Here is a 24014-nt window from a genome sequence, read left to right on the forward strand (position 1 = left end):
TTTGGACATTTGCTCGTTTGTTCCTTTGGACATTCGCTAGTTTGTTCATTTGGACATTTGCTCGTGTGTTCATTTGGACATTTGCTAATTTGTTCATTTGGACATTTGCTAATTTGTTCATTTGTTCTCGCTGATCATTTGGCGAACGCTTTTCATCCCAACGTTGGTCGGAGAGGGAGAGCAAAATGAAACCCGTGCGAAGGCGCCTGGCAAAAAGAATAACGAGCTTTTACAAAAATGTCAGCGCAAATGCCGCCCTGTTCGCCACAAATTTGTTGCTTTACCACTTTGACCGCGACTTGATAGCCACCCTTGTGCAGACATATAAGAGGCTACTGAAAAAGCATGAAAAAGAGAAGACAGGATTTCACGAAGAATACTTGTTAATTTTTAATTATATAATTTTTTCCCACGTAAATTTTGTCCTCCCCGAGTTCAGCAAGAATAATACGCCTCACTTTGACATCGCCTATGATTTGAGCGAATGCACAGATGGGACCACTCCCCTTTTAAACGCAAGGAGGTTAATAAAAAGGGGGAAATGCAACGCTTCCAAGTTGAAAAGGCTACGCATCAAGAATGGTACACATGTTCGTTTGGGTTACGTTACGGGGGAAACTCCTCATTCATGTAGACAAGGAGAACAAAATGGAACTTCATATAAAGCTTACCAAGGAACCGGGAGGAGGCATAAACACAAAATTGCGGAAGAACCAAACAAAGGAAAACAGCCAGATGAATGGAATAGACACATCTGTGATGAAAGCCATCACAAGAGGGTCAATCGTTGGGAAAGCAAGTTGCTAGGTCGTTTTGGAGGGGCATATGGAAGGGTGCACATTAGGGAGAAGGGTACAAGTAACTACATCGTCAAGTGCATTACGAACACATGTATGCACAATTGCGCCTCCAGTCGGTTTCCATTTTGCGCATCTATGGAATGCTTTGAGGCGGGTGAAAGTCAGTTGGTTGAGCAACTCAAAAAATTATATGTACACGTGCATTACTGGAGGTGTCTGATGGAGCTAAACGTGAAATGCAGGCGTACATGGAAAGTAAGCCAATTGGCAAGTGAAGAAAAAAACATCTATGAAGGAATCTACAAAAATATTTACTACTTATTTAAACGTATGAATAGGATGCATTTTCAAAATATTCAAATGATAAATAGGAAAAAGCAGCAGTTGTCTATAACTCATAACTGTGAAATGGAGAATCTTATAAGTGAGACTAAGGTGACCACAGTGGATAATTCGGAGGGGACGGAGAAAATTAATGAGCTCGTCTTTAAGCATATAGCGGAGAAGGAGGCTCTTTGTAGACATGCGGAACACGAGGTGAAGGTTATGCAACTTGTAAACTTGAAAGAATACAAAGAACATATCTTCTACATTTTTAACATCATACATAGGGAGCGTAACGTGCTTTCTTTGCCTCCTCTACCAGTGGACGAATTGGAAGAAGTAGATGCAGTTGTTAGTTATAAATCAATACGGGCTCATCCCAATGGGTTCTGCCCCTCAATGCATAAGGAACGATACATTTATTTTGCGCGTATAGTAGAATATTTCCACCTATTTTATTTGTATAAGTTAATTAAAAGTAATGTGAATGTAATGAGCTACCTTCACCTATATGTTAAGCACTCCCTGTGTGATACGCTGCGAGTTTCCGTAATTTTCAGCCTTGGAGAAGTGGAAGACATTTTTCTACACCATAGCAAAAACAATGAGGTGTTTAAGGAACGCCTCTATGGTATGTTAAGCCAGGCAGGTTACGAGCATTACGCGTGCAGAATTGAGGGGGAGAGCACAACATACCATTGTACCAATCAAGTAACGAATGAAATAACCAAATTGGGGGCATGTGAAGGTGATCGCGCGGAGGAGGGAGACAGAACGAATGGTACCCCTCTGTGGATGTGCGCCCAGTCCAAGTACTTCGACGCCAGGGGGCAGTTCAAAAGTAAACTCGGAGCAGTGCCGGAGGAAAGAGCCCCCTTCAACGGAAGCTACGACAGTACGCACAAGTATGTGCGTGATAACTCTAGCAGATTTCTTCTAGAAGATAATACCTCTGTTAAGGAGGAGTCTTATACACATCTGAACAAAATCAGTCTAAGGGAGAAACCCCTAAACGGCCTCGTCCTCTACTTGGGTAACGATACCAACGGTTTCTGTAAAGATAATGTCTACCAAAGTATTTTCAACCTGAGCATGAACAAGACCGATTTTGTTTTTCCCACGTTGAAGGAGCAGTTAGATATGTTTCACGAGTTTGTATCTCCCCAGCAGGAGATGCTGCGGGAGACGAAACATGGACAGAAGTGCTCTCCTATGATGGGAACCCAGTTGCGATGTGGAAATATCATTATAACGAGACATAAGAATTTGAAAATCGGAATGGGCAGGAGTACGCCTAAGGGAGAAAAAAAAAACAAAAAAAAAAACTTTAAGAGTGAGGAAGGAAATGGAGGAGAGACAAGAAACACAAAATCAACTTACGATATGGGAACGATTAAAAATTCCGGAAATGATTTATTCAATTTGGAAATAATTAACAAACGTAATTTTCCTTCATCCATCATGCCAATATATGAACAGCTCAAAAAAAATAGTCAATACTTTATGAATAAGGAAGGGAGAGAAAAGTCGGTTAATTCAGATGTGAAGGAGAACACAGTGTGCAAACTTCATGAAAACATTTTAAAAAAAAAAAAAAAAAAAATACACGTAGATATAATTTTCCATGTTATTATACCGAAAAATGTGAACAGAAAAAGCTTCAAAATAATATTACTTTCCTTGTTGAAGATTTTGGATCTGTGTAGAGACTATCATGTCTCCTCCCTGACGTGTCCTCTACCCTACGTGCACAACGTTGTTTATAAGAATAAGCGCCCCGTTCTGTATGCCTTTATGTACTCCATCATGTTCAGCCTTCTGAACTATATTAAGTTCACACAGTCGTCTTCCAAGCAGGTGAGCGTGTTGCATTTTGTCTTTCCTAATTTGACATATCGCGAGGGGGGTACAAAATCGGAGGATAACACGGTGGAGAAGAATAAGGTGAAGAACACACCCCCTAAGGAGGGATCCACCCTGGATGGAAATACCAATTTAGATAGAACTTCAGAGAAGCGCATGTCAAGCATGGCCTCCTTCATTCAGCGTGTTGCTACCGACATGGGGGGGAGGTATATGCTTGTTGAGAGCATCTACCGGTAAAGTTTTTTTTGTTGTAATGAACAAATTGGAGTGGCCAAATGGATGTCACATGTTACTGTGCGCTACACAGGACAAGGTTCACAGAAAAAAAAAAAAAAAAAAAAAAAAAAAAAAAAAAAGTGGCATATGGGAGGGAAGAAAACGCAATCATATATCCTTTCGATGAAGGGGTTGTGTTTTCCGTGTCATGTTTCATTTGAACACAGTGCTTGCGCTGTTCACAAAAAATTCGTTTTTGATTTCGAACCCCATGACCTCACTGGGGTCATAGTTTTTAAACCTGACCAAGCTTGCTAACATCTGCCTTTTGAGCGCAGCCACCTTGGTCAGGTCCTGTGGGCCACCTTCATGGGGCGAAGTAGATGGGTCCTTGCACTTCCTCTCCTCTGTTGAAGGCAAAAATATTTGATGGTAATGAAACCTGTTAGATAGAAGTTTATTTAAATCCATCATGGAATTGATAATTACGAGCTTGGAGCAAATTTTCTTTACGAATCGATTCTGATTATTTATTTTGTGTCCCATGGATAGGTAGAGGTGGTTGACGTTTGCTTGGACCTCATCGAAGGTGTCACATTGGAAGTAGCGCAGGAAGGAGGGTAGCTCCTTTGAGCGCTTGACCAGGTGATCAGCCATATTACCTGTCTTGTCACAGGTATCGTCGATAGGACCATCCGAGTGAGTGTTGTGATTATGTTTCTCCTCCTGGGTGTCGCTCAAATGACCGTTCGGTGCGTTCACCTCGGCGCGTGTAACTTCCGGCGGGAGGTACTGCTCCTGTGTTACCTCCACCTTTGACTCATCATAAATATCGATGATGACATGATCAGTTGGGGGAATCTGAATGGGTATCTCATTATTCGATAGCGACACTACCTTATGGTGAAGGAATCTATAAGTGTCACGCAAAAATCGGTTGAGCCGTTCCTCCCGCAGGAAGTGGAAGAAGGCCACTATGGAGAGAGCATCGGAAAAGATAACAGTATCATATTCCGGAGAAATATTTTTGTTTTTTTTTCTCACAAGGTATATGAGCATATCTGCTAGGGAGTATAAAACTTCTTTCATGGATTGCCTGACTTGAAATAATTTATCAAATGTGAAATCTCCTTTCTTCTCGTTGAAGTTCTGGTTCGCCAAACCTAATTTACAAAATATGTGATTAAAAAGTTTTTTAATAACTTTCGTACTTCTTCTCTTGACAAGTTGGAGCGTCGGCTTGAAGGGAGTAGGTGCATGACCAACAAACTGCGTAGATTGGTTGATCGCTTGAGTTGGTATATTGTAGTTGTATATTGCGGAGAAGAAGGAAGCCATACTGTCATCAGACTTGTCTCTGAACAGTGACAAATATGAAACGAACTTATGAACCACTTCTCCGATATAGAGATAGATATTTTTTTCATAAAAAACGAAGACATGTTCCTTCAAAAATTTGACAAGGATGAGAAAAAGTTTGAATGAACTAATTCCTCCTTGAAATGCATCATTCAGATTATATTCTGATAAAACAATTTTGAAAAAAATAACAACATATTTTATAAGAGGATTTTTTTTTAAAAAACTCTGCGTCTCTACTGTACTGACGATGGCACTGACTTGGTTAAAGGAAAAGTCGATGGAAATTTGTATGTGTGTAAAAAAGCATTTAATTATTGGCACCTTGGCACCTATGATTTGTTTGATTGTTGCATTTTGAAAAAGCTTGTTTCTTTTCATTTCGTTGTATAATTTTCTTATATTCGTTCTGTCATTTTCAACATTGTTGTAAATGCAAATATCTATATCTGAGTTGTAAAGATCAAGTTCTGTGTTGCATGATCCAAAAATGAGGAGGTATACTTGTGGGTATACTGCCTTTATGAAAATTTGAACTTCCTTTAAGAGTTTTTGTCTCATGGCTATTTCGTGCCTTCTGGATTTCATCAACTCGGTCAGGTACATAACCTCCTTGCCCAGGTTGTAGAAGAGTTCAATGGTGGAGCTTAGCAGGTACTGCTTCTCCACGAAATGGTTCACTTGGTCTTCCCCTACAGGGAATGCGCATGGTGCTGATGATGCACACGCAGATGTTGATAACGATGCAGATCCTGGTAATGACAATTCCGATGCTGGTGATCGCTCGGGAGGAGCACTCCTGGAATGCTGATGCTTCACACCAAGGATAGCTCTCATATTAGTGTCCATGTCGCGGATCATCATTCTGTACGTGTCTGTTGTTTTTCCTGTACAGAAATAAACCCTTCTCAAATCATCCAGGTAATTATTGAAACTGAGATTTTGATTCCTTTTCATAAAATGGATTAAGCTCTTTTCATGCTCTTCATGTAACCATCTCAGTTGCATGCGGTGGGGGGTTCCTCTTTTCTTCTCTATGTCCACCCCGTCTATTCTCTTCACTTTGTGTTCCTTCCTATGTGGATCGTTGTAGCGATCTGGATTGATTGCGCGAGGGTGGCTTTTTCCTCTGAAAGGGTCACTTCTATAGGGATCACGTCCAAACTGATGTTCTTCCTCCTCATCCTTATGGACACGTTTCTCCCCCTTCTGCTGCTTTTTCATTTTCTGTTCCATGTCCCTGTTCGCCTGAGAAGTGGGCTCATGTCCAGTGCGATTGGTCCATCCGCTTATCTTCGTCTCCCACGGGGGGTGCCTCTTCCCCCCCTCGTCACCGCTTAGGCGCTCTCCCAGCGCACGATACAGTTTCCCCTTAAGAGCGTCCATTTTCTTTGCGAATTTTTTTTTCTTGCTCAATTTAACCTTTCCTCCCATCATCCCCCTGTTGATTCTCTTCCCCTTGGTCATGTCTGCTCTGTGGATGAATGATCAGTTTTTTTATCGGGACGGTAATGCCACCGATAAATGTGCATCTCTATCTGGGCTAACTTCACCAGGGTGGCGAAGAGGAAACTTAACCCTTCACTGTGGTAGTCTTGCCTGAACGCGCCAACTTCGCCTGGACAGTCTCTGGGTACACCAAAAGGCAAGTTATATATTTCTCACAATCTGTATCCCTCCTTTTTATGATTTCTTTTTCCTTTATTATTTTTTATTTGCCTTTATTCCCCCTGCTGACACGAGCGTGCGGGAGAATGCGCAAGATGACCCCTTCGCGCGGCGCGCGCATAGTTCCCTGCCACTTCAGGAGAACGGAGGAAGGGGAAATAAAAGAGAGCATGCAACAGGTGAACCGAAGGGTTTGCAACGAGAAACTCCTAACCAAACAAACGCCACAAACGCACGAGGCACCTTCTCTCTTCCTTAACGAACAGGGGACAAAAAAAGAAAATTCAAAGAAACGAAACTGTGCGATGGATACGCTACCAGTTGCTATATAAATTGTGATGGCAGCGAATGTGAATGCCATATGTAAGAGAGAAAAAAAAAAAAAAAAAAAAAAAATAGCCGGTACAACTGGATCCCCTTTGTATATTTCGTGGACATTCCGCGAAATGGGAATCTACAAATGGGGAAACATGGAGATGTAAAAAAAAAAAAAAAAAAAAAAAAAAAAGAAAAAAAAAAAATAGGAGAAAGTAATTTTTCTACCAAGGTACATTTCGGGGGCATAAAAAAAAAAATAAATAATAATAATAAAATAATGAAGCAGAAAGCAATGCTATCCGGGGTTTAAGCACAACCGGGGAGTTCCCGAAAGTAGCATTGTTCTCGTCACCACGACGATCCCTTCGCGCGCTTGCAACGCTTTTTTCTGTACGTGATAAAAGGTATTACTATCGTTAGGGGTAAGGAGAAGCTTTTTTTTTTCACCTGGCTAACCGTCCAGAGTATAGGCACTTCTACGCAAACATGTGCATTTGTGCTCTCACGTCTTCCCTTAGTTTAGTCGTACTCCATGCAATCCGCCTGAACATTAATCTCCTTGTAGATATTTAGAAGGTGGTTATACTTCATTTGCATCATCTCTATGATGCCCTTCATCGTTTCTGACGATTTGAGATCACCAAAGACAAGAGAAAAATAATACTCCTTACAATTGGGATACTCGTTGAAGGTCCAGTTTTTGGAAATATAATTTTTGTTTTTCCATTTGAGAAAGCATTCCATTAACTCCTTGGCACACTCATCCACCTGGGGGTCGTTGATGGTAATCCAGTCGCTACTAATCTTTGTTGCGTTATCTTGATAGGGCATGGAAAACATCTGATCTGTGTTACCTTCCAGTTGTTCTTCGAGTAAAGGTTTTTCCTTCTCCAAAGATTCGTATTCCTTTTTTCGTAGGAGGAAATCGTCAAGTGTGTTCTGCATATCCAGTTCGTTCGTAACGTTACACTCTACTTGGTCGTCACCCTCATCTCCCTGCTCATTTTTTTTTTTTTTTTTTTTTTTTTTTTTGCAGCTAGCTATTTCGTACTCTTCATTTTGTGCAATTTGGCTAGTTTGTTCATAAAAATTGGTTTTGTTCTGGACGAGGTCATTTTTTTGGGAGCATTTACCTTTTATTTCTTTTCCTTTTTTCCTTCCCACCCCCTTTTTGCTCATCTTGCCTGTGCAATGGCCACCAGTGAGGTCCGCCATGGAATTGCTGCGCTTTAAATAGGGATAGAATTTTTTGTTTTCCGCCTCTGTGAATTGAGAAACTTCCTGGCTGTACTTCTTCTGGAGGATGCTCCGGTGTCTATGTTTGGATGATCCCCGTTTGGCCGACCCATTATTTTTCCTATCCCGTTTGTCTGCTTCACGGTTTTTTTCCCCTTGAATTTTTTCCCCTTCCTGCTTTGCTGCGCGCGTCAACGTTCGGGACACATAGTTGGCATAGTTCCTCTCATAAGACTTGATACAAGCGATATATTTCAGGTCCGCGAATCGGATCAGGGGTCGGATCTCTATGTTGGTTAGCTTATACAGCCACATAAAAAAAATTTTAATTTCGTTAACTAGTTGTTTATAAAGGGGGATGTTTTTGTTTTTTTTCTCCTTTTTGCGTTTCTTTCGCAGCCCCCCCTTGTTAAGTAGGTAACTCAAGTTAACTAGCGACACACACACATGTCTGCTTTTAATCCTTTTAATTCGATGGAGAAAGTACCTTAACCCTTGGACGAGTCTACTTCTGAGCTTACTTAGGTAGTTATAGTAAAAAACAAGGTGCTCATCCGTGGAGTTCGTCCTTGTCCCGATGATGTAATTCTTTTTGTTGTTCTTCTTTTTCTTCTGTGTGTCAGTGCTCCTCATACTTTCTCCCTTTGTGTTACTTAGGGAGTTTTTCCTCCCCCCGTCTCCATTATGTGTGCCACTGCCACTTCCATCTTGATGTATCACCTCCTCGTCGTCTTTTTTTATATAAATTTTGATTTCCTTTCCCTGTAGTACATATGGTGTGCAGTAGTGAATGGGTATGTCTTCCCACCTGATTGCGTTCAGCTTCTTTATTTTTTTCTTAATTTTTTTTTTTATTTTGTTTTTCGCACTTTGGAATTTGTCCTGATCTTTCTGCTCATCATCCGAATTTTTCAGCCCCGCTACTTCCACGCGCTTTCGCTTTTTGCTATTCAGGGGGGAAGGGCTTTCAGCGGTCATAGCAGCGGAGCTCGTCGCGGTGGTCGCGCTGGTGGTTGCAGTTGCGTACTCTGGGGCCTCTCCGTTGGAGGGACCTGTTTTCTCCTCGTCCTTCGGGAGGCCTGTTCTCGTTCCCCCCTTTACTTCTTCCCGTTTCGCCCTGAGCCTATCCAGGTAGGCGCGTTTTCCATTGTGGAAGTTCCTTATGTAACCCTTGAGTCTGTCGGTTCTGTCCAAGTCCATGTCGTAGTAGTACCTGGGTACCTTCTTCTTAATAACGGAGCAGACACAAATGAGGGTGCGCTTGACGCACTGGTAGAGATTGGCCTTCTGGTTAATATAATTTGAGGCGGTGATGAATCGATCTTCCTCCTCCGCGATGACCAGACTCCTGGCTTGTCTTTTGAGGAGCTTTAGCTCGTTTTTCTTTTTCTTCTCGGCGGCTTCGTTCTGTGCCTGAGGGGGCCTCTTGCAGTTACTAATATTGGCATGGTTCACGGGGTCAGTCTGGTTAGCGGGATCAATCTGGTTAGAACGATCAATCTGGTTAGAACGATCAATCTGGTTAGAACGATCAATCTGGTTAGAACGATCAATCTGGTTAGAACGATCAATCTGGTTAGCATGATCAACCTGGTTAGGCGCGTTATCAGGACGTGCATGCTTGTCAGGCGAAAAACAGAAGTCGTCCCTAAAGTTGGTGAAATGAAACAACTCCTTCTGCATCTTATCCTTGCAAATGTTAAAGTTCAAAATTTCATAAATGGCCATAGAAAGAGTAGAAGATTTGTACTTCAAAAAAATATTATCGATGCTAGCGATGCGAAGAAGAATCTCTCCCTCCGTAGCATTATAATCATTTTTCAATTTTAAAAAATTGATATTTTCATTTGCCTTTAAAAGACTATCCAAAAGGCTATATGGAGTAGGAATGGACAAATCGTAATTTAATTTTTTTAAAATACAAATTTCTACTTCAAGAGCAAAATTTTTATTAACACTATGAGCAGAGAAAGTAGAATCCAGATACTGTGTCGCTGAATAATAATCTGGGGAGGCATCTTTTATCAGTTCATTGTTTCGAGAGTATACTTTTCGCAGACCTTCCAGATGGCTCTTACAATATGTTTTAGCGATAAGATCGATGGAGATTAATCTATAATTGTAATACTTTTGAGAAATGAATAAGCATATTATAGCAATAAAATGATAAATTAAATCACACGAATCTTTCAACTCCTTATATAAAATATTGTATTTTCCTTTTAGTTGTTCTTTAAAAACAAATTCATTATACACCTTTGGATAAAATTCCTTCAACAGTTGAATCATCACATCTGAAAATTGCTTCTCCTCTGTGACGATGTCGTTTATTATACTTTCAATAATTTCGTTTTTTGAATTGAATCTACTTATGTACAGATCGAATATAAGGTTGGTGAAATGGAGAACGCATGTTTCGCTTGTTGTTTTTAAGTTAGCAAATGTACGAGACAGACATAATTTCACCTTCTGTCTGAGATGGTGAAAATTTTCATCATTGTATCGATCTAAATAATTGCCTATGAAGTGGTTATCTGCTTGTTCTGCACATTGCAGAAAGGAAGACTTGGCGTAAGTGTTATAGAGAGAATAATCAACACACTTCTTTGTTCGAATTCCCCTGTTCACTAGAATGCTACTGTGTCTCTCCATCACTGCTACTTCTAAATCCATTTTTTCCTCCTTGTTCCTTTTCGTTTCTACTCCGATCTGACTATCACTACCGTTGCTGATATCACTATCACTTCCACTGCATCCTGACGTTATGTTATTATTTGTCTGAAGAATACTGTCTAGGCATTCCTGCGGTAATTCGTCGCTCAAAATGGACCCATGCTCGCTAACCATTTTGTTCTTCTTTCCCTCTCCCCCCAAGGGGGATAAACTCCCTTCATCTACATCATTACAATTTATTAATTTTTTCCGAATCGTATTTTCTTCACGCATATCTGACACGTTCGTTACGTCGCTTCCGTTTTCACATCGATTAACTACTTCCTTTCTATTTGAGTTTCCTCCCTCTGATAACGCCACCTCTATGCGTTTCGCTGTCCATATGTTAGATGGGTATATATATCTCTTCGGTCTGTTTTCCATCCAGTGTACTGCTCGGCATGGTATGTTTTCCTCCACGAAGGAATCCTCATCGGTGGAAGTTTCGTCAAAGCAAGGCCTTCGAGCAGGCGTGTCCCTTGCCAGTTTAGATATCTCTTCTATATCACCCTCCATATGAGATGCTGCAGTAAGGTTGCGCTCCTCTAAGGAACTAGTATCAAAGGGGGTAGGCGTTATGGATATTCTATCGATTGGCTTAATATTATGTAAATGACCCATATCAACATAATTATTCGGAATAACGGAACACTTCTTTTCCTCACCATGGGTCGGTGCGAACCACATTGGTGATTCCCTCTCTATTCCTAGTGAAGAACATTCCTCCGCTTTGTCTTCACAGCTTCCCGTGAAAAAGTGCGATAATTTTCTTTTCCTCTTTCCAGAAAATTCATTAATAAGTGTACCATGTGTACTCCTCCAATTGGAGCTATTCCTTTTTTTATTTTCTTCCATGAGATAATTAGTGCCTCTTTTTACAACAGAGAGCCATTTCGAGGGGCATCCTGGGTTATGACCTTCCTTGGGATGTGTAAAAAGAGGTGCTCCAGAACCCAAATCATCGAAGCCTTTTATCACCTCTCTTGATCCATTTAATATCTGTGAACCACTTACGTTCCTAAAGACGAATTTTCCTTGGTATGCGTCATTGAAGAGAGGATTCTTCCCTGGTGTAGATGAACTACCCAGATGATTTGCATCCTTCTCCTTAATGTGCTTTATCCGATCCTCTTCCTTTTCCAGAGGAGAAAATATTCTCTCATTAGTGTATTCACCTGCATATTTTGTGTTAGGCCAACAGTTAGGTATCCTCATGTGGAATGCCCTGGTCCTACAGTGATAATAATTTGATAGTTGTTTTTTACAGAGTGGCATGGAAATAAGTTCGGAGAGACAGTCCTTTGTTTTCCTTTCATTTGTGCATCTCTCTGGGATAGCACTCATTGTGTTGTCTGCTTCGGATACATTTATTTCATCTTGTTTTCTTTGTCCACTCACGTTTTTGCATGTATGGTTAATACTATTGCCCTGGTGGGCTGACCCCCTATTCCGCCACTGCAGCTGCGCTTCCTGTTGTTTGCATGGTCGCTGTTCATGTGGCTGTTTTTTGCGTGGTCGCTGTTGATGTAGCTCTTGTTTGCGTGGTCGCTGTTCATGTAACTCTTGTTTGCGTGGTCGCTGTTGATGGTGCTTTTTTTCCATTCGGTTTGGGGGGTTCCCGTGGCAATGCTTAACTGTGTATATGTCTTGGTGGCCGTCACAGAAACAGTAATCGGCGCTTGTTACTTTGTTTATTTGGGTGGAGGCACAGCTACCGCAACAGTTATGCCTTTCATGCTCGGTGACTTTATCTCCCTCGCGACCGCTACTTGTAGGTGCACTCCCCCCAGTACGGGGGAAATAAAAGAAATGCGCACCCCTCTTGACGACCCACATTTTGCACATGTGGTGTTGTGAGTCGTAAAATTTTTTTTTACACTGAAACCTCTCCGCTGTAACTTTATTTTCATTTGGGGCGGCGTACTCGCAGGAGACTTCATAGCCACGGAATGGGAGAGGTGGGTTCCGATGGGCACTCAGTCTATATTTATCACACCGCTTAGTGTTACTAAACACCTGCGAAGAGGTTTGTTGCCTCTTCTGCTTCCCCCTGTTGAGGCACAACGTTGGGGGAGTGGTGTACCCTGACATGCTTCGACTTGGGTGGGAGTATTTTTCCTCCGTGCAATTTCCTGTCCCTTTGCCCATGTGTACTGATTCCTCCTCCTCGTCACTGAGCGCAACACAGATGCAGTGTGGGTTCAAACAGCTATTCCTGCATCTGCTAAGTTTGTGATCGATTCGATTAACAACTCCAGTATGGTAAGCACTCAGAACGAACAAGTGAAATAGAGAATTCAGGCAGATGATATAATCTTCCTCTTCATCATTCCTTGTTAGTAGACTAAAAACGGTTCGCACATAATTACTACAAATTGAACCTTTGTCATAGTCATCACTTTGTGTGTCGCACCGATGAGAAGGAACAACCACCAGTTGGAGTACACGAAATGGTTGTTCAGTTTTTTTTTCCGAGTCTATCGTTGTGTCATTTGACTGTATGTATATCTTAACTGTACGAATTTTAAGGAGATACCTTGAGCACTGAATACACAAGGAAGTACCTCCTTCTTTACTTTTCTTTAAATGTCGTGATGGAAATGGACAGGTGAACTGTACATTATATCGTGTCACGTTTTTTTTTCTTTTTATTCTTCCTTGCCAGTCGATACGATAGTTGCCAACGCCATGGTCGGCGAGGGGGGTTCCCTCTGGTCGTGGCCTGTCCTGGCAGAGCTTCACCCTCTTCACTTGCGGCGTGGGGATAGGGGTGGATACACCAGTAGGAATGGCACCGGCGGTTGAGATGGTACAGAGATCCCCCCCTTCCAACGCTTCGAATCCTTCCTGCGCTTGTTGTGTTTTTCGTGCTTCCTGTGATTGAAGTCCTTCCACTTGTTCTACTTCTGATTTCACCTCCAGTACCACCGCCGATGGGCCACGTCGCGATGCCTCCCTGTTGTGAGGATGGCACACGCCTGCGCCGTGTGTGGCGCTAAGAATAACATACACCTTACAGAGATGCGAATTACCAACGCTAAAATGGCTTTTTTTCTCTTTTTTTTCTCCGTTTCTCCTTTTTTTTTTTTTATCAATTTGTTTTTCCCTCACAAGATTCATACCTCGGTACGCCTTCTCACCTGACCCACTCTTGCTCCGAGTAGTCATGCGCCCCTCCCAGTGAAAGAAAGGAAGCCCATTTTCATCCTCATGAGGGTGCAAAACTTTGAATGACGAAATGATGCGCACCGATAAGGAGAACTTCATGTGGCCCCTCGATATTTTGGTCATCATGCAGAATGTGGTATCATCCCCCCCGGGCCACCTTCTAATGAGAAAGATGTATGGGTATTTTTTGCGCCTCATTGTACACCTCCTCCTTTCCAGAGTAGTGCTTGTCACGCCAGAGGCACTTTGAATGCAATTCCTTGCGCTCCTCATCACTTGGGCTTGACACTCAGGAGGTAAAAGAAGCAACGTGGCGGTTTCTCTTTCAAAATGGGCAGTGCTTTTGCCAAGAGAGTATAACATACAGGGGGTGCTCCACTCTGTTTGATGTGCCCAGTAAAATTGAAGCCCGTTTTTGTCCCCACCTGATTGCCATGTTTGGCATGATACTTCATTCGCTTTCTTCACAGCAGTGCATGCTACTTCGCCGTCGCATTGGTCACAATAGAGCATTTTCCCTTGATCCCATTTGGTGAAAAAATATTTTTTTTCTTTTTTTTTTTTCCAAATGAGTTTGGTGTTCTTATGTATACTCCTTTTTCGTACCTTTAGCATCCACTTTCGCATGACAACACATTCTTTCTTCTCGGTCATTCTCACCTTCGTGCCTACTTCACATATGTGGTACCTCTCTACATAAGCAGCATTTTTTTCAACACTGTAATGGTTCATGATGGGGAGACTACCCTCTTCATGTTTGTTATTCGAGTAATCGTCTAGCATTTCCGCCTTCCCCATCAATTAATTTATGATTTAACTGCACACACCGTGTGGGTATCTCCATGCCACAACGATGTTTTTGCGCATCTCGTTTTAGTTTCGTTCGTTCTGTTCGTCTGGTGTGTTCCCTCTTGTTCTTAATCCATAAGTGAAGAGCCCCTCGTAGGTAGCCCCCTCCAAATGTGTAGGAGGAGGTTTTTCACACCCCTTTGTCTATCTGTACGTGCGTTGCTTCAAACGCTTAATCCTATGTTCAGGGGAAGAGTGCTTCGCTATACAAGGGAACAAAACCTTTTGTGTGCACGCAGTAAGAGAGCTCAGCGTTCACACCTTTGGCGCACAAAGGAAAAAAGGGGGAAACTGCTTTCGCTTAATCTTGCGTAGAGGTAGACCTCAAATAGAGCCACGTTCGAATAACCGTAAAGGACGATGTGTCCGTCTAGTCAAGTGCGCCAAGTGTGCTGTGAGTGTCCCAACAGTTTTGTAAGCACATCACAAAAGGGGTGGGGGGAAGAGGAATGAGAGAAAAAAAAAAAAAAAAAGAAAAAAAAGAAACATAGTGCCTTAGAGGATCCCCCATCAAATGATGTATCATCAAGTTGGTGTGCACTTCCAAAGAAATTAATTAACATTCTCCGGAGAGTATCGAAAAAAAAAAAAAAAAAAAAAAAAAAAAGAGAAGCAAAGTGCGGTAGAAAATCACACGTAGACACCGTACTCTTTACTCAAGTGGTAGTTATCCACATGTCCGCAATGATAAGGAGGATCCATTTAAACCTTTTGCTTAATTATGCACATGCCTAGTGGACATTTTTGTGATGCTTTATTTTCCAGGTTCATGTGCGCCCTTATTAATCCTGCTTCCCCCCCTTGGTGGGATGGCCAACGAATTAAAAAGACACGATAGCGTTTTCCTCACACTGAGGGGGGCGCGGAAATTACCTCTATCTTTAAGAAGGGAGGGGAAATAAAAAATATATATATATATATTTATGCGTATGTTTATGTATTTATTCACGTATGCACTTGCTTGTGTAGCCCTGACTGCCCTTCGGAGACATTCACATGGACTTGGTGATTTTTTAGTAAACCCTGGCCTCAGCATTTTTGTGCATGTTCCCAATTGTGCATGCATAAAAAAAATGTAACGCTTCGCCTCCGAAGTGGATTATACACGTGGAAACCTCCCCTTAGACGTTTCCTTCATGTGGCAGTTTTTTACTTCATTATGAAGTAGTGACATATCATGCAACAACAAGAAAACGAAATGTTCGCGAAGAGGCCGTGATTTTCATTCCTCCCGTGGGGGGTGCGAACATTTATAGAAGGTCTATAATGGTGAAAGAAAAAAAATCCACACCTATGCAGTCCCATCACAGGTGTCTTGTTTCAATTTCGGGAGAACTAACTGTTCGTCACGGTTAAACCTCCGGTTCCGGTTCAGGTTGAGATTCCGGCTGCTGTTATGTTATTGGATTGAACATATATTTTCCCTTTGGTAGCAATTTGACCATTTTTATATTTTTTTTATTTTTTTTTATTTTCCTTCCGGTAAGTATTATTTCCCTACGCGCGAATGACCAACGTTGAGGAGATGGCTCCTGGATTTCTACCGACGGCACGGTTGCTATCGTTCTTTAAGCAAAACGTACACCAACTCTGGAGCTGTCGCACGTGTTGTCCGCGCCAGCGTGTGCATAAAGTTATCGTCCTGTGGAAAAGACTACCCAACTGGATCTACACCTATCTGGTACACCTTTGTGCGAAGTTTCCCCGAAAAAAGGAGAAAATGGGAATAGATATGAACATGCGTATGTGCAGGTACGCATGTATATACCTAGGTGATATGTCCACAGGGGAATCTTCAAATCACCTGGTAAATGTGAACCACTTTGTTTCTCCAAACCGTTCGGGGGGCATACCCCTCCGCAGCGCCGTCCAGTTGCCGCAAATGGGATATTCTCTTATACAAGCATCTTTATAAATACTGAGTCCCTATCTCAAAAAAAAAATAAAAAATAAAAAAAGCAGAGTGTAGATAGTTTTAACAAAATGACTCATTTGGGCGCAAACACAATTGTACAGATAAAGGAGTTCAGTTGTGTAAAGTTAATTTCATATTGCACACAAAAATTGCCTTTGTAAAAAAAAAAAAAAAAAAAAAAAAAAAAAAAAAATATTACTGTTCAGGTAAAAAATACGTAATTTTTTTGCCATTTTGGAAATAACGTATTAACTGTTCATAAAAATTTACTATTATTATTAATATATATATTTTTTTCTAAATAAATTTACCTGACCTGGTCATACGAAAATGCACATTTTTGGAAGTTTCCCACTTTTTTTACTTTTTTCCCCTACTTTGTTACCTCGCGCATGATCGCTTCTCAGTTTCGCAATATTGCCGTTTTGCTGTTTTTCCTTTTCATAATATGGCCATATCGCAATTTTGCACTTTTGCCATTTGACAATTTTGCATTTTGCTCACGCGACGCATACGTTGCGGATACCTTTCCATGTTGCCACAAAGACAGGTATCCATTGGTGAAACTTGAAGCCACCACGCAACTGGCGCAGGCGAGCTTTAAAAATCTGCGTTTCAACCGCCCATTCGATGCTCCCCCCCCTCCCCTTTAAAGGACGCGCTCCCCACGCAGAGTTCACAATTCGGGGACTGCACCTCTCAATATATGTGCCAGCTTCTCTGCGGCAGAAGGCTATACTCATTTGGATGGGGAGCATAAGCAAATCCATATATACATGCATGGCATTTTCCCCTGCGAGTAAGGGAGAACGGTTCGTGTGTTAACCCAAATCATTTCGCACTTCCGCCAAAGGGACGCATTTAAACATACGGCCCAGGGATAGAAGAAGCAGACGAGTAAACAAAAAAAAAAAAGCAGCCGAAGCGACAGAGCTGAAAACGGGATGCCAAATCGAAGAGTGGTAAATGATCAATTCCAGGACCCAGGATTCATCTTTACTTGAGAGAACGCAAGAGACATGAATCAGGTCTCGGCGAAGCCCAAGTTGAAGACAACTGAGTTTGTTGGGGGTGAAAGCAGGGGGGTGAGATTTATGAACAGGGCTAAGGGCCACCTGAGCGCAGTTACTAAAAATGTGGCTAACGTGTCCAGTGCGGCGAACCCGCAGTTCACGCACAAAACAACTTTTGCGAAGAACTCGCACTTGAAACTGCGCACGAACAACCCCGTGTTTAAGCAACCACCCAAGAGCAGCCTTAAAAGTAATCAGAGGAGCTCACTGAAGGTTTCTCATGTCGAGTTCGCCAAGTATAGTAATAAGAAAGCTCATCACAATGGTGATGATAATGGTGGTGATATGGGTGATGGTTACGATAACGACAACGCTGGTTCAAATGATTGCCTAAATGATGATGCTCGTGATGAGATGAATGATAAGATGCATAATCAGATGAATGATGAGATGCATCATCAGATGAATGATGAGATGCATCATCAGATGAATGATGAGATGCATGATGGGGTACATGATGATGGCGGGAGGGAGGCAAAGCCGGGGGGGACGAAAGTTCCTGTGTCCAACGCCCGTAACGCGACAAACGCAGAGGGGAGAAAGAGTTACCTGAATACGTTCCCTCTACGGAAATATAGAATAGACAAGTACGGGGAGAGCGGGAAGACAACTACCATCGGTAGTGGAAAGAACAACTACAACAGAGGTAATCCTAAGCTGGGCCAGAAGAAGGTTCTTAGCCAGCCCCAGCATTACGAGCGGGAGGAGGATGGGGCGGGCGAAAATGAATGGGGGCGCAAGGCAGAAGACGCCATCTACTCATACAGTTCACCCATGAAAAGAAAATACGACACCATGGAGAAGGTACACAGAGGGGCTGCCACCAGGAGGGGTAAGGGAAGTGATAGCGATAGTAACAGTGGGGGGGACATTAGAGAGGCCTCCCACATGGAGAGTGAAAAAGCAAGGAGGGACACAAACATACAGAATAAAAGGTACGCCTCAGAAAGTCTCCCCCATGACAGTGGAAATTTACATTACGATAATAATTTGAATCCCGTCAATATTTCTAATGGTACGAATGAAAAGATCAATGCTTACGGTAGCATGATGTTGTATTCCAATGAGAAACTTCTAGGTAGCAACAACACGGGGCTTGGTGCACACCCAAGCCTAAACAGTAGTGGGTTCCATGGGATCAATCAGGAGAACGGTGTGCTGAGCAGATCCTACCAACCACTGAGTACAACAGGCGGGAACACAGCGGGGAATGCTACCGATGTGAATGAGGGCGAAGGTAATGTGAAGACCACCCTTTTAGGGAGAAGCTACGCGAAATTCGATCGACTGCGAAAGGGCGAAGCGATGCTTGCCGCTCCGGCGCAGAAATATCAACAGCAAACTCAACAACAGCAAACTCAGCAACAGCAAACTCAGCAACAGCAAGGACAACACCTGAATAACCCTCTCCAGTACCTGAGCAAGGACCCCAGGAGAACGCATAGGCGGAGCAGACACACCAATTATATAACGGACACGAATAGCGAAAAGATGATGAATAATTCGATGAGCAGCCACAACGAGTTGTTTAATTCATGTACATTGGACAGACTCAGTGAAGAAAAATATAATTCCTATGCGAATAAGAGAAGAGATGGGGGGATGGACACTCAGGTGGGTGATGGTATGGACGGGGGGGATCTTGGCATAAATCGTATATCTAGTGTGAATAGGAATACCGCATCTAATGGTTCACAGAAATTTTCACGGCTACTGAGGAACGACCCCATGGGGAGCCACCAGCGGTTGGGGGTATTAAGGAGTGACAAGGGGGTCTTGAAGAATAGGCATGTGGAGTCAAGCACTGTGGAGTTTCGCAATATGTCCACATCGTTGCAGTACTCGGAGGATCTCCCATTGGGTGTTGGAAAGGGAGGGAGTGTACTTTCTATGAGGGGATTGGATAAGCAGGAAGGAGGGGATAGTGAAGACGATTACTATCGAAACGTGGTGGAGAACATCACCAACTGCAGCAGTGAAGAAAACGACATGAATATTTTATATAAGAATATAGTAAACCTAAATGATTCTGTATTAAAGATGGATAAAGAGAATGAATGTTTAGATGAAATTATTAAAACGAATAACGGAATAAGTGAGACAATTAGAACTATCCAACATGTTGTCTTGACAAGGAAAAAAGTTATTCAGGATAAAAGAAATTTGATAAACGAAGAATATGAACTGATTTCTCAGAAGTTGAAGGAATGTGAATCCATTTTCTGCGATTCAAATGAAGGTGGAAATGGAGAAAAAAAATTAAAGGTTTTCTACGAAATTGATGAAAAGAAAAATACACTAAAGGGAAAATATGAGATGAAGAAAATGCTTTTGAAAAAGGCCGAATATAAAATCGAGAAGCTACAGGAATACACAGATGCAGTGAAGCTGAAGACTATAGCCATTTCGGAAAGGTACAAGAAGACCTTCCTACTCATCGAGGAATTGTTTCGGTTGAAAATTATCAAGGACACGGAGAATGAGGTCCAGGTTTGTCTCATTCCTAAGAATACTAAGACGAACATGTGGCACAAGCTCCAGTTGGACAAGAGGGAGATGACATCCGATGCATGTGATTATTTGTGGAGCCAGATAGAATCCTTCGTTGATAAGGAGGCTCTCAACAGCTACCTCTGAGTGGGGTTCTGAGTAGCGCTCCCTCCAAGGGTTGGCATGTCACATATATATATATATATATATATATATATATATATATGGCGTAACTTTTTTTCGTACCTCCGCGTGAATGTCCACTTATGGGCTCCTGGTGCGCAGTTGATTATATAATTTTATTCTTTTTTTTTTTTTTTTTTTTTTTTTTTTCCAAATTGGCATTACATGGTGACCGGTCGCACTGGCTTGTGCATACAGGTGTGTGGTACAGCGCATTCCACGTGTCCGTTTTTTTTTTTTTTTTTTGTGTTAAAGAATCATTTCAAATTCGTATTTTAATCAGTCGTCAATATGAGTAATTGAGCGGTGGATACAAAACAAAACAAAAAAAATAAAATAAAAATAAAATGGGGCGGAAAATGCGACGGAAAAATTCCACAAAAAAAGAAAACAAACACACCACATGCGGTACATATATATGTTGCCAGCTTGGGAAGGGCGTGGTAAAATTGCCCCTTGCAAACGATAACAAGAAGAAAAAAAAAATATATATATAAAATATTAGCTGGGTCCATTGGTTAGTAGGAAATCATTTAATTTGACCAAATGCGATCCGTCCTCTACATATAAATCTCCGTTTATGAATTTTATGAGGACTTCCTTACCGTTAAGGAGGTACAAGTTTCCGTTTATTTTTTTCATCTGAAATGGGATATTGGTTTCTTTGATGCTATGGCTGAATTCGCAGAGGGCCACATACACTGGATCATCCGCGAAAGCACTGTTCGTGGCTACTGGCGTCCCCAGGGGAAGTGACACCTCCGAGCCTGCGTCATCTTTCACCCCCATGATCAGGTTGCTTTCACCCTCGAATAGCATAGCATCGAGTGCGTTGTTTTTTTCCGCCCCGTTGTTATAATCAAGCATGTTGTTTCTCGCACCGAGACAGTCATCTGTGTACTGCATCAAGCTATCTGGCGCGATTCTCCTCCTTTCTCCACTGGAGTAGTGATCCTTCAAATGATCACTCAATTCGATAGAGTCGTCTCTTTGTGAAATGTTACTGTTCCTTATGGAGTTTTTTTTTTTACAGTTCGTTTCTTGTAGTTTCTTTATCTCTTGGTCTTTCCTATACGTCTTTGCCTTCAATTCAATTATTTTTTTTTCCAGTGTGTTGTTTTCTAGTGTAGATTTCTGTAGCAGCAGGGTGGTGTTCAGTAGCTTCTCATTTCTGTGAATGTGTTTGCTAAGGAGTTTCCTTAAATGGTCTTCATTCTTTTTAAGTATTTTAATTTCGTTGTTATTTTCGTAAATTAGTAGTTTGGATTCGTAGTCGAGCAGTCTGTCCTGCAGTTTCTCCACCTCGCACGCTTTCTTCAAGACTTCGTCCTTCAGAATGTTCAGCTGCACGCGGAGAAAGTAACGAGGAGGAGATAAGTACAAGCATACCTCTATACACATATATACACATATATACACATATATACATATATATGCACATACACATAATACATAATACATAAAGGGATGGAAATAGATTCATCTGTATGTTGGACGCCCGCACTAGGGCATAGAGCAATTTTCCTTTTCTCTTCACCTCATTTTGGATGGTCTCGTTAGCCGCAAGCACCTCGTTGTAGTGCGCGGAGAGCTTGGCGAACTCCTCCACGTGGCCCTGAATGGCCTCGTCCTTCTCCTTATAAATTTCGTTAATGACACTGGTGAAGTGTTCCTTCTGTTTTTTCAAATGGATAGCACACTCCTTCTTTACATGTTTGATTTTTTGCTTTACGTTAACGACATCGATGTTTTTTATTTCCATGTCGAATTTTAACCGATTGATATCGTGCACCATTTTGTTATTTTCTTCATCCTTGGCTAGCAAATTCTCGTGAAGCTTCTTTAGTTCGTTGTCTTTATTTTTCAGTTCCTCTTCTAGTTGCTTATAATTCATGTGCATATTTTCTATTTCTATTTTTTGGCTATTCATCAGGGAGTTATTTAGACTTAGTCTATTAATGAGGTCTGTGTTGCTTTGTTTGTATTTTATAATATCTCTGTTGTTGTTAAGTTCGATACTTTCGATAATGCTTCTGAGTTCAGTAATTTTTTCTTCCTTCTTGTTTAGCTGATTGTACAATTCCTTTATTACTCTCTTCTGTTTTTCTATATTGAGTCTCTTTTCCTTTATGGATATGTCATTTTTTAATAGTTTTTGATTCGTTACGTTAAGATAGTTTTCAACACGATGTACTTTGTTATTCGCATCTATCTCCATTTCATTTTTCACATTCTTATATGCCCTGAGATGCAAGTAGTTTTCTTCGATCTCTTTTTTCAACTCAGCTAGCTTTTCATTCTTCGTCATGTTTTCTTCATTCAGAAAAAACAGTTCTTTCGTTTTTTTTTTCAGCTCCTCATTCAGACTTACAATTTCTTCATTCTGCGAAATTAAAATGCTCTTCATTTTTCTCATTAGGAAATCTCCCCCCTCTGGACAGCTTCTCCCTCCTGCAACACCTACCCCACCGGACATCGACGCTGGGCCCCCTGATGCCCCTTCCGTGTTGTCGGAGAAGGTGTCATTTTCTACGAACATATCGTTCAGGTGCCCACTGCTTCTATCGCACTGCTGATTCTTCAACTTGAAGTCCAATTCTGTGAGGGGAAAAAAAGGGTAACGTAAAAAGGAGGTATTATGTGTTTCTGTGTCTGTGTGTGAAGTATTTCCATGGAAGGGAATCAAATGATGCGTAACACAATAACATGAAATGTAGGAATGGTGAGTAGCACCACACCGGTGATCAACCAAAGAAGGATTGACTTACCCATTTGATATATCTCGTGATCCTTCTGATTTATCTGAGCCTTGAGGAGACCTATCAGTTTGAGTAGGTTATGAATCTTCATCTTCATCTTTCCGTCATCCGACTTCTCAGACCTTCCTTCGTTCATCTCTTCAAGAGCGTTGCTATCTGCATCCATCAAGTCGACGTTGTGAACTTTCACCTGCACAGCTTCGTAACTATTTTCTGACGCCTCATTAGGGGGAATGCACGATCTCTCCTTTTCTTGATTGATACTTATGTCCATGTCAGCATCCTCCCTAACCCCCAAGAGAAATGGGTCCCTTGCACCCGGTTCGGCAGCGCTATCTCCATTGACACAGTTTTTTGGGGTAGCCTTGTCACTTGAGCCATCACCTTCATCATCTTTTTCATCCTTATGGTGGTTACCATCTGAGCAATGCTCCACTGGTTCATCATTCACAACCCTTTCATGATCAACGGAATTACCAACTCCACTACCCCTGTTCGGCTCTCCTTCCGATTTGTCATGGAAATAAAAATCCAATATGTCGCTATGATGTAACGAAGATACATCTTCCTGTTCTTCTCTTTTCAGATCCGCCTTTTCTTCTTCTTCAAAAGGGGTAGTGCCACTTGTACGAGGGTTTATTTCTCCCACATCTTCTTCCAAAGTATTTATATCCTGAGGGTCTTCATCCTTCAAATGGGCCTGGTGATCACTCTTCTCATCCTCCTCTGCGCTGTGCATGGTGATGATCAGTCGGAAAGAAAAATAAAAAGGCACTCTTTTCTGAATTGATAAAGCATTCAAGTGGGGGCCAAATGGATAGGTAAAAACAAAAACGGTATTTTAAAAAAAGGAAGGAAAGAATATCCCTTTCTTTTGTCGGTGAAAAAGATCAGACGAGTTTATTTGTCCGTGGGAATTAATCTATGTAGACTCCGTAGTCCAAATGGAGAGCCAAAATTATAAAAGCACAAATTAAAAACGGAGAAGAATGGAATTGGAAAGAAATAAAAGCATCCTGCGGTCCGAACTGCTTTATCCCTCTGGTGGACTTCACATGGACGCATCTGCGTGTATGCA

General features: G+C 41.7%; 5 protein-coding genes across 5 annotated transcripts; 2 read left to right on the forward strand and 3 right to left on the reverse strand.

Moving 5' to 3' along the window:
- Positions 1 to 185: 185 nt before the first annotated feature.
- PKNH_1446700 (conserved Plasmodium protein, unknown function) lies at positions 186 to 3227 on the forward strand (the record flags this gene model as incomplete). Its single annotated transcript, XM_002262308.1, has 1 exon — positions 186 to 3227. The coding sequence occupies one exon, from the start codon at positions 186 to 188 to the stop codon at positions 3225 to 3227; it is 3042 nt and encodes a 1013-aa protein (XP_002262344.1).
- Positions 3228 to 3419: 192 nt separating this feature from the next.
- PKNH_1446800 (conserved Plasmodium protein, unknown function) lies at positions 3420 to 6032 on the reverse strand (the record flags this gene model as incomplete). The annotated part of the gene is made up of 1 exon (XM_002262309.1): positions 3420 to 6032. One exon carries the CDS (start codon positions 6030 to 6032, stop codon positions 3420 to 3422), a length of 2613 nt encoding a protein of 870 aa, XP_002262345.1.
- A 1038-nt stretch (positions 6033 to 7070) lies between these two features.
- PKNH_1446900 (protein SOC2, putative) lies at positions 7071 to 14465 on the reverse strand (the record flags this gene model as incomplete). Its single annotated transcript, XM_002262310.1, has 1 exon — positions 7071 to 14465. One exon carries the CDS (start codon positions 14463 to 14465, stop codon positions 7071 to 7073), a length of 7395 nt encoding a protein of 2464 aa, XP_002262346.1.
- Positions 14466 to 17450: 2985 nt separating this feature from the next.
- Positions 17451 to 20141, forward strand: PKNH_1447000 (conserved Plasmodium protein, unknown function; the record flags this gene model as incomplete). The annotated part of the gene is made up of 1 exon (XM_002262311.1): positions 17451 to 20141. One exon carries the CDS (start codon positions 17451 to 17453, stop codon positions 20139 to 20141), a length of 2691 nt encoding a protein of 896 aa, XP_002262347.1.
- Positions 20142 to 20678: 537 nt separating this feature from the next.
- PKNH_1447100 (conserved Plasmodium protein, unknown function) lies at positions 20679 to 23675 on the reverse strand (the record flags this gene model as incomplete). The annotated part of the gene is made up of 3 exons (XM_002262312.1): positions 20679 to 21521; positions 21715 to 22775; positions 22946 to 23675. The coding sequence occupies 3 exons, from the start codon at positions 23673 to 23675 to the stop codon at positions 20679 to 20681; spliced, it is 2634 nt and encodes an 877-aa protein (XP_002262348.1).
- Positions 23676 to 24014: the final 339 nt, after the last annotated feature.

The sequence above is a fragment of the Plasmodium knowlesi genome (genome assembly GCF_000006355.2).
Source record: "Plasmodium knowlesi strain H genome assembly, chromosome: 14".
Taxonomy (NCBI): Eukaryota; Apicomplexa; class Aconoidasida; order Haemosporida; family Plasmodiidae; genus Plasmodium; species Plasmodium knowlesi.